Source organism: Netta rufina (assembly GCF_964035555.1).
Source record: "Netta rufina genome assembly, chromosome: 2".
NCBI classification, from domain to species: Eukaryota; Metazoa; Chordata; class Aves; order Anseriformes; family Anatidae; genus Netta; species Netta rufina.
Window position 1 is genome coordinate 98,474,813 of NC_140124.1, and position 10,389 is coordinate 98,485,201.

Consider the following 10,389-nt stretch of genomic DNA (forward strand, 5'->3'; position numbering starts at 1 on the left):
TGCGATTCATCTTCCTGGAACGGGACTGCAAGTAGCCTGAGGTAACTATCTGCACAAGGAAAAAAAAAAAAAAAATCACGAATCTGGTCCTTTTTTCACCGTATCTGACAGCAAATCTGGGTTGCACGGAGCTGTGCTTTGAGTGCTGGGCGTTACGTTGAGCAGAGTGGTGGGACGGTGTGATGGTGTGATGGGCTCTCAAGGAGGGAGCGAAGGGCGAAGGGAGGAAGAAGTGAGCCCAGTGATGTAAAGAGAGGCAGGGAGTGCCCGCACCTGGGCTGAGGAAAGGACGCCAGGACTTCGTGCGCTGCGCAGGAGCAACCCCACAGCCACAAACGGGAGATAAGCCGGGAAGTTCCTGCAGAACAAACAACTTTTTCCTTTTTTTTTTTTTTTTTTTTTTTTTTTCCCCCCATTTAACGGGAGCTTGGCACGGGAGAGAGCAGCCAAAAGAGGGCGGACCTCCGCTCCGCTCCCCTCAGACCCACCGAGGCCGGCGCCCCGAGGCGGGGATGCGGCGCGGGGCCGGGGCGGGCGGCCGGACACCGCGATGAGGGGCGCCGGGGGCTGCTGGAAGAGGCTGCGGCTCCGGGGCCGGCGGCGGAGCTCGGCCGCCTTCCTCCTGGCTTGGGCCGCCTGCTGGCTGGGGCTCAGCGCCTCGCTCCTCGCCCTCCTCCGCCGGGGAGCCTTCCCCGGGCGCTGCACGGACGAGAGCGGCCGCAGCATCCTGGCCAGGCTGGTAGGTGGCGGGGCAGGGCGAGGGGAAGGGAGGGAGAGAGGGAGGGAGGACAGGAGGATGCTCCCCCTTCCCGGATCCCCGTCCCGGGGTAAAATGAGCAAAAAAGCAGGTTTTAGGGTTTGCGCCGGGAGCGCTCGGGGAAAGAGGAGCAGCGTGGGTTAAGGCGCGCAGCGGGGTTTTGCTTCTTCTTTCGGGCTTTTCGTGGTGCTGTTGGTGAGAGGGGAAGGGAGGAATGATGCTGGCAGCCAGACAATGGGCAGCAAGCAAGAGCTGCCCCCCAAATTTCCCTCGGCTCTGTGTGACAGAGGAGGAGCGATCACAGGGATGGGGAGTGATGTTGGGCACCGGGCTGCAGCCGGGGGGAAGGATCCTGCCCGTCCCTCTGCGAGGGCACAGGACAGTGGGGAGCCCCCCAGCTCCATCCACTGCCATCAGAAACCAGAGCAAATGTGTGGATGGAGACCTGGTGCTGGGTGGATGGAGACCTGGCACTTTCCCCCAGGTTTGGAGAGGATTAGGCACAGCTGCAGAAGCTCAGGCAGAGCCAGATTTCAGGCAGCAGTTTGGGAAGTTGTCTTCATCCATGTGTGGCAAGCATGGTCTGGAGGTTGTCTTCAGAAGGTCCTTCCAGAGGAATGGTAGCTGAGAGCACCACATCCGTCTGCCTGCTTCGGTGAGTCTGGACAGTAGCACCAAGGGTTGTAACCAGCAGGCTTCCCGAATAGCGTTAGAAAGGCACTGTCCTAGTGGAACAATGAAAAAAACAAGCTCATATTCATCAGCCCAGAAGTAGGTCTTTGTACACCTTTGCAACACTGTGTGAGTTTCGCAGCTCTTCAAAGTGCAGGTGGTCGCAAAACAACCGGGTGGCTTCAGCCTCACATCTTTTACAAAGCAAAGTCAACTTCCAAGGAAAACTATTTTGCCGGTCATCTGTAATGCATGCGGCAGGACAAAAGAAGAGGAATCATTTTAAACAAGTGGGTGATGATTGCATGGCTATATTCTCCTTCAGGTGGTATTTCTGAGGGTTTCTTTCCCTCTCGTAAGTAATACGTAGCTCTGAGTAGCTGTGTACTGCTGTGGGAAGGGCAGAGCAGCACCGTGTGTCTGACAGAGGCAGCTTTCAGCTCTCTGAAGGACCGCTTGCTGTTTCTTAACATCACTCTCACCTTCGTTTACACTGAACAAACTAAATTGCATAGTGATCAGTTTTGATTTTCTCTGGAGAGTTTCATTAATTTTGCTGCCTCCCCAAAGCTTGATTAGCATAGCATTTACATAGAAGAAGTACTTGATTACAAGACAGGACTCATTCTCAGGCCTGATTTACACACAAAGTGGCAGTGGTGCAGCAAATTATTTAAATTGATATAAATTCTAGGCAGAGTTTACATTAATTTAATTTTTTACATGAATTTAAACCCATCTTTTTAAACTTATCTTGGTAAGTGAACTAAGGATATGAAAAATTATGTGGCCAATTTAAACAGAAACAGATGAGTGAGTCCAAGCCTCACTTATGTTGTGTTCCTGTGTCTGTCTCATCAACAGATCTCAAAGTGCAGCCATTAAGATAGAGGTGTCAGTGTGACAGACCATTTCTAGAAGATTTCCTTGAACTTCAATTCTCCTGTTTATCAGCAGTCATCACGGTGCTATAAAATCTTGTACGGTGAAGGCTGCAGTTAGTGTAAAGTGTCCTGGGTGAGCAAATTACAAAGAGAGCATCTTTTTGTTGCAGTGTAATCTGACTCACCTGGCTAAAAGTTTTCAGCCCACAAAAATGGGCTTTAATAAAGTAAATTACAAGCTAATAGACTGGGGAGCAAAACAGTACAACCTATGCCAGTAGGATGGAAGACTGTCCTGTGAAACTGCATGACTTTGGAAAGGATGTGGGGGTTAAATAATTGCTTCAGCATGAGCTACCAGTGCAGACCATGCCTAAAAGGCTGATATGAGCTCTGACCGTATCCCAAATGGAGAATGAGGGAAAGGCTGCTGCCTGTCTTTGCAGCACTGGACCGTGGCACTCAGTTCAGAAGTTTGTGCTTCTAAGATCTGTGGGAGAAATCAGAGAGAGAAATGGGGAGAGAGTAAGAATACAAAAATGATGTAGGGGCTGAAAAAAGTAACCGTCATAGTGAGAGGCTGATGAGCTAAGCTTACTCAGTGTTTCGTGCATATGGAAAAACATAAACTACTTGAATAAGGTGGGCTGAAGTACAGAGGATGTAAAGTTGGAGTCAGTCTTTACTGGCCTTTGAGACTGTAATGAACAGGAAAATGAGGACATTTTTAAAATCATAGAGTGAATTGTAACTCACTGTATTCTGTGAGTAAAGAGACTCTTGAAAGTTGTTCAAACTGCTCTGCTGCTTTTTGATTAGTTCAGGAAATCTTTCTGAGATTCTTGCTTGCATTGGTGACCAATGGAGAATGTTATTTCTTTAGGGACAATCTGTATTTCATCACCGTGAGAGTAGGAACTCCTTGGGCAATTTATGTTTGCAAAACACTGCCCAGGTTCAGTGCAAGAAGGATCACATTCAGAGACTGTTTGTCAGATACTGGTTGAAATGGAACAGGAGACAAGTCCCAAACGGCAGCCAGTTCAAAAAATGACTCAGCTCCTATGCCTGGGACATGTGAGACTGTTTTTTCCATGACTTTTTCTCATTAATGCCATTAATAATGACATGATAGCAACACAAGAAAACAGGCTGCACATTCACATGCTTGACTGCAGGTCTTCTGGGCACGAGTTCTTCTAGATGTACAAGCCTATGGGCCCTCCAGGAGTGAATGTGGTTGATAAAGGACCACGGTAAAACTGTCCACAGGGGCAAGGGTTCACCCATGTGGACCCAATTACAGGACTGCACCCTAATTCTCTTAATGTAGCGGAACAAGAATTAGGTTGTGGTTTTCTCAGTAGGAGAGCAAGGATTTTAACTGTAATTATATTTAAGCTCCAAAACAAAATGAAAAAAAAATCCTTCTGCTTGTTATCTTTTCTAAAATTGCTTAGTGTTCCAGGCAGCAAGAGTTGCTACACTACTTCCACAGAGAAAATTACTTTCCTGCTTAAAAAGGTAGAATACATTAGGAGTGAATTTTCAAAAGCATGACCATTGACCTGTGTGCTCTGAAGTCTATGGGCAGCCCAGTGAATGTGCTTGACCATGCTGATGCGGATGTGGATGCAGATGTGTGCATCACACACGTGCACCCCTGGACTTGGGGTCGGGACATTCATGCCAGTTTGCCTTCATGGCTCCCCTGGCTGGCATTGAATATTTTCTTTTGGCTGTGAGAACATTGGAGTATAGGTTTTATGTCTGTCTGACCAGCCCTTGGTGAGCTGTTTCAGCCAATTTAGCTAAAAACTTAGCTAAGTTAACCCTTTCCTGCTCCATTCCTGGATTTTAGACATAATCCCGTGCCCATTCCCTGGTGTGTTTTTAACCCTGGGCTCAGAATATTGCCTGGCATCAGAATTCATTCTCCCGGTGCACACCTCAGAGGCTCTTCTAAGGAAATGCATCCCTTGAATTTTATGCTTGTGTTTCCTGTTTATGTAGCAGCAAGTCACAAACAAGGCGGGGGTCAGGCAGACATTGCAAGTATTCCACGTGCAGTGGGAGCTGCCAGCTCACTTAAATGCAAGCTCAAATGCCAGAAAGCAAGGAAGGAGAGCACTGTCAAGCCTCCTCCCAGCTGTTTGGCTTCCTACACCACCACGGTCTGCTCCCCTTCCACCAGAGAGCGGTGATCACCCCTCTGCTAATTCCCCCAAAGCAGTCCCTGCAGCTGCACTTCTGAATGCCCTCAGGAATATAGCAACTGCCTACACTCTTGGACGTGATGGTATGGAAACAATTACGGGGTGAGGGAAGGACTGGTGGGGGAATCCTTGCAGTTCTCTTATGAATTTACAGCGGCCACTTAACTAGCAAGCAGAAAAGTAATTTTGTTATAAAGCACGTACAAATTTAAAAATTCTGAGAGTTCTTGGCCCAGGAGGTACTGGGTACAACCTCTTTGCTTCCAGGCAGTGCAGAGGGAGGTTCTTACAGCTTTCTTCAGGGCATCTCCAGCACAAAATTGTCCTGCACATGCAGGACTGCTGAGGGACCCAGCTATCCAGCTGTAGTTTAAGTGGAGATGTCTAGGTTACACTATGCTGATTCTCTGACTTTCTTCTAAGTGGCCCAGGGGCATCTGGTCCTTCTATGGTCATTTTTCTCTTTCGCTCCAGTGTCTTGACTACAGCAGTGGAGTCCTGACCGGCGACCTCTGTGAGGACCTGTGTGTGGCACAGAAGCTGGTGTACAAACACTGCCTGTACTACGACAGGGGAAAGAAGGTCATCCAGGCTGACTGGAGAGGCCAGCCCATCATCCTGAAATCCAAACAGGAAATCTTCTCCAGCTACCAGCACCTCAGCATGCTAGAGGAGGTGGAAACGCAGGATATCACCGAAACGGAGCTCCTGCTGATGGCAGCCCTGGAGGTAAAAAATGTTCTGGGTCTGGAACTGTCCAACAACACCATGGGGCCCCTGTGGACAAGAAGGAAGGGACCCCATTGGAAAGCACAGGTGGCCAGCATGTGGTCCTTGCTCCAGCAGGAGGAATATATCTTCTTCAGTTTGCTGCAGGACTTCAGCAAACATGTGCTACGAATTATTGGCTCTTGTGGACACTTCTATGCCGTGGAGTATCTCACAGCTGGACACGCCTGGCACAAAACTCTTTTTCCCTTGGAAGACATGGCTGGTCCCTCCCTTACTGGCCACAGAAGCAGAGTGAGAGCCATCATTGACATCGCACTCAGCTTTCTGGACATGGTGCAGCATTTCGATAATGATTTCTCTCACCGACTTCACCTGTGTGACATCAAACCAGAAAACTTTGCTATCAGGCACGATCTCACGGTAAGCTGGGGCCTTGGGGCTGTGTTGCAGCATTTTGAGTTTGAGTTCTAGATTGAAAGGGGCTGTGCAAAAAATGACAGGTCTCTCCTCATACAATTTTTGGCCAAGCTTTTGCAAAACAAACACATTTTAAAACCGACAGGGGAGCCTTATTACTACGTTTTGTCATCATAATATGTGCAGCCACATCTCAGAGCACTAGATCCTGCTGCTTGTTTTGGGGGCTGTTAATTCAGTTCTGACTTGTTTCACCTGCTCAAAGGTACTGACACTGACGGGGTCGTATCCTTTGTACGCGGTGAGGGATGCCTCCCAAAGGCAAGGGGATCTCAGAAGCTGTGAATGAAGCTGTAACCTGAGTCCTGGCAACTATTTCTGGCAGTGTTGCTGAAAGGAAAGCTGTTAAGAGCCTGAGCACTACGGCTGGATTCTCTGCTCTGACACAAAGGGAACTCCCTGCATACAAACATACACATCTTTTTGCTTTAGTGTTCAGATTATCTGATCTGGAAACGATTTGAGGATGGTGAAAAGAAACTCCCTGGTACTGCTGCTGTTTGACTTGTCATTGTACGGCTGTATCTCTGAAGCAGATAATTGTAAATGTTTTCTAAGAGATGACATAGCTCACCACCATATTGCTGAATATGTATTCAGTCTGCAGACAGAAATTCCACAGATTTCAGTGGGAATTGTGTCCATGGACTGGAGCCACCGTGTAGTAAGCATCTGAACCAGACTCGCCGTTTGCAGTGACGTCGGTGGGGTTTCTGCACTCGGAATGCATACAAAGTGTTGTCAGGAGCTCGAATGCTATTATCAGCACTCACGGACACTCCAATCTTTAGAGCACTAGATAAACATTGCCTAAGCTTATAGCCATTAAGAGCAATTAGAGTGCTTCCCCTTCATCTTCCCTTCACTTACGTTGTTTATTCAGGTGCAATACAGCAGCTGAAGAGGGAATGGTTGGGGAGGTGTAGCAAGAAACTAAGAAAAGCATACCAGTATTAAGGCAAAGTGAGATCTGACAGAGGTTCTTCAAGGCAGGCTTGCCCATCCTTTTCAACTCTGCAGGCTGTAACTGCACATGGCTGAGCACACACTAGAACATCTGCTTTGCTGGCTATGTAGAGGAAAATGATTGCACTTAGGAGAAGAGGAAGGATATTTGATGTGTCCTCCATTGCAAGTCCTTCTGGTGAGGCTTGGTTTTCCAGGATTGTCTCATGACTTCTGGGGTCCAAAGAGACAGAGGTTGTGTCACCTTCTGGTAGACCAAAGCATTCTAATTTAGTGTTTTCTAGGAAAATTAATTACAAAAAAAAAAAAAAAAAAAAAAAAAAAAAAAAAAAAAAGCAGCTGCTGCTTTGCTTACACATGGGTCTTCCATTTGTACATTATGTGATGGTATCTCCAGCTATCACCCCACTGGGCTGAGAGGCAGGAGATGCCTACAGCCAGAAAGCTGAGGGAGGAATTAGTGATAGCTCCTGTTGAGTGACTATGGGAGGAGGGCAAGAAGTGGGAACCCTAGGCTGCTTTGTCATTTGTCTCCAGAATTGGTTCCTTCCTGCATTTCCTTAGGACTCAACACCTCCATCATAATTTCCAAACATTACAAAATCAAGACGTAGCTATTTACAGGTTGTGTCACCTAAATCTATCTGTACAGCATCTGGTTGGATGCCCAAGCATTTTTGTAACAGGTGAATTGCAGTGAAAAAAATGACCCCTTTGCAGCTGCATGTTTGAGAACTAGGGCTCTTTCTTCCTAGCAGAACAACGGGTGAGATTGTCAAAGGTGCTCAGTGCTGGCAAAGACCCGCTGGGAGGCTGGTGCAGTGACCATAGGACTGGAGAAATGTTTCACTGTTTCTACTGTCTCTTTGCCTTGCTACAAGTTGCTACAAGCTGTTCATATCAAATCTGTAGAAAGTTTAAGGAAGTAAAAAAAAAAAGAACAAAAACTGCCTTTCCAAATGTGTGAAATTGCCTAGGCTATGTCATGATTATCAAGCTCTCCAAGAACCTTAAAAATACTTGAGTTTTTAAGCTATGCCTCATCTTTTTAAGATTCCCCTGGGGGCAGGGGAAAAGAAAAAAAAATAAAATAAAAAGAATAAAATGAAGATTAGACCTTCCTCTTTTGCCTGTGGAAGGTTTGCTTGGACTTCTACCAGACCAGACATCTTTAGCTGCTGGGGTTGATCCAGCTGCTGCTCCAGCCACACAGTTCAGCTTCCCGTGTAATTTTGGAAGGTTGAATCTCAAAAATAAGACTGTCTTTTGGACACAAGTAACTCTGTTTTGCCCAGGTCCCTGTAAAAAGTATTTCAGCCTCTATGAGAGTCTCTGAGTCAAGGGTCCGAGTGTTAAGTGTTAAGCATGGCTCTGAAGGAGTGCTGGCAGCTGCTTTCATAGCACTGAAGGGAGACTGTTCACTGGGCAGCTGCCACCCCATGACAAGAACTGTGGCAAACACTCCCAGCTTTCAGCAGCCTCAGGGACCCATTTCTACAGCTGCTCAGGTACTGCTGGATGCAATGGCAGGTCTGGAGGAGCCGTACCAGGGGCAGGTACTGCTGTGCATCGCAGCGCTCCTCTCCACAGCAGCAAAGTGTAGTCTGAAAGGTGAATTGTGAAACGAGACCATCTGGCCTGCGGGTAATTTTGCAGCATCACATAATTAAAAGGTTGAGTTGCCATCTGCATAAACTGTAACAACAAGTTAATCAATCTTCAAGGTGGATAGTCCTGGTTTAAGGCAAATCAATCCAGTTGACCTCAGGGACGCACATACTGTCCGCATATAATTTTCCCTTTCCTGCTGTGGTAAGCACTGACTGCTTTTGTTTAAGAATTGGTATTCATAAGACCACTGCTGCTCGGTTACACTGAAGAAAGCCTTTTCATTGAGATTCTGGTTCACCACAGGCACATGATCTCAGCACAGCATTTCCAAGAGAAAGGAGCAAAGGAATGCTTGCTCAACCCTGTCCAGTCTATGCTGTGCCGGTTTTGATGGCTTGTTTTTATCCACAGGTGGTGGCCATCGATGTGGATATGGCCTTTTTTGAGCCCAAAATGAGGGACATCCTTGAACAGAACTGCACAGGAGATGACGACTGTAATTTTTTCGATTGCTTTTCAAAATGCAATCTGAAAATCAGAAAATGTGGAGCACAGAGAGCCAATAACAACTTGCAAGTGAGTAGACACAGCTGCTTTATGCATCCATTTCTTTTACAGTCACATTGACTATAAAACGTATGGTATGTACGAGGACACCGTGCAGTGCAGATAGACACGTTTTTAAATGTGGCCACATGAGTGCCAGTCCCATTCAGAAATCCTGTGTTGGAGAAGCAAACAGACCTTTATATTCACTAGCATTTATTTGCTGTGTTTCCATGTAGCTGGTACAGACGTCGTTTGCCCAGTGCCTCACATGTGAGTAGAGGCAGAAGGAGCAGGGCATTATCATTACTGCCCCCACTAACAGTGAAGTCAAGGCTGTCTACCTGTAAGCAGTGGGAGGCTGTGGCTGCTGTTCTCCACTCTCCAGACATAGTACGGAGATAATACAGAGAAAGTGGTCCATGGGTTTCCTGGCCTCGGATTGAGGTGTCCTATAACTCACCCAAGTGGTGCTGCTGGGATGTGCTCGCTCAGCACAGAGGCTGGGGGGCACAGCTCAGCTGCACTTTGCTTCCCAGCCTCCCCATCCTCACCACTTGTTATGCAGAAAAACAAGAGCAGCCTGAGCAGAAGCGGGTTTCCTCAGCTAGAGAACAGCCTCTGTACAAACTCCTTTTCTTTATCTTCCTCTGAATGGCTGAAGGCATTTTTTTAAATTCAGCTGCTACACGAGTAGAGACATTTTGCTTCAGTCCCGGGGAAGCGGCAGCGCGTTAGTTACAGCTCCCACAAGACAGCAATCTGCTCTTTTCGCTTTCCTCAGGTCATTTGTGACAAAATATTCCGCCGCTGGTTTTCTCCCAGCCTCGGAGGGCCGCTGGTTTCCTTCCCCCTGCAGCCGCAGCTGCAGAAGGCTGTGCAGGAGTGTGCAGAGCCGGGGCGTGTGGATGCTGCGGCGCACCAGAGACCCCTGAAATCTCTCTCCAAATTGTACCACCTGCTGCGGGTCAGCCAGCGAGAACTGCTGAGGGCAGAGTAGACACAAAAGGCACAACTGCGAAGGCCACAGCACAGCCAGTGCTAAGGGACACTGCGTGCGAGGCAGCCTGTGTTTTCTGTCCCCATCCTTCACCCCTCCTGCCCGCTGCCTTACATTCACAGCACGAGGACTGGTTTTCTGCTATGCAAATGAAATTCATGGCTGCAGGTGCAGCACGTCCTGTTAATATCCTTTGAAGTGTGAAATTGTTTTACTTTACCTGATTCCACTCTTGCTTATTTTCCCGAGCTGGTGCTAGTGCATCTGTCTGAGTGCTGGGCATCCACTGACGTGTGGGTGGTGCTCTGGAAATGAAAATAGTACAGCACATCTAATATCAATAATTAACACAGTGGATGGATGGGTGTGGAGAAATACGTGCATGATGTTTATTTTTATTTCACTGTAGAATAAAGAATTTAAAAGCAAGGACGGAGTCTTCTGTATCAAAAAAAAAAAAAAAAAAAAAAAAAAAAAGAGAGAAAGAAAAAGAAAAAAAAAAGTTCAAGTAGGGAAATGCATTGTTAT

General features: G+C 47.3%; 1 protein-coding gene across 1 annotated transcript; it reads left to right on the forward strand.

Moving 5' to 3' along the window:
* Nucleotides 1-550: 550 nt before the first annotated feature.
* On the forward strand, nucleotides 551-9,861 carry DIPK1C (divergent protein kinase domain 1C; the record flags this gene model as incomplete). Its single annotated transcript, XM_084281467.1, has 4 exons — nucleotides 551-739; nucleotides 5,004-5,681; nucleotides 8,727-8,891; nucleotides 9,646-9,861. The coding sequence occupies 4 exons, from the start codon at nucleotides 551-553 to the stop codon at nucleotides 9,859-9,861; spliced, it is 1,248 nt and encodes a 415-aa protein (XP_084137593.1).
* Nucleotides 9,862-10,389: the final 528 nt, after the last annotated feature.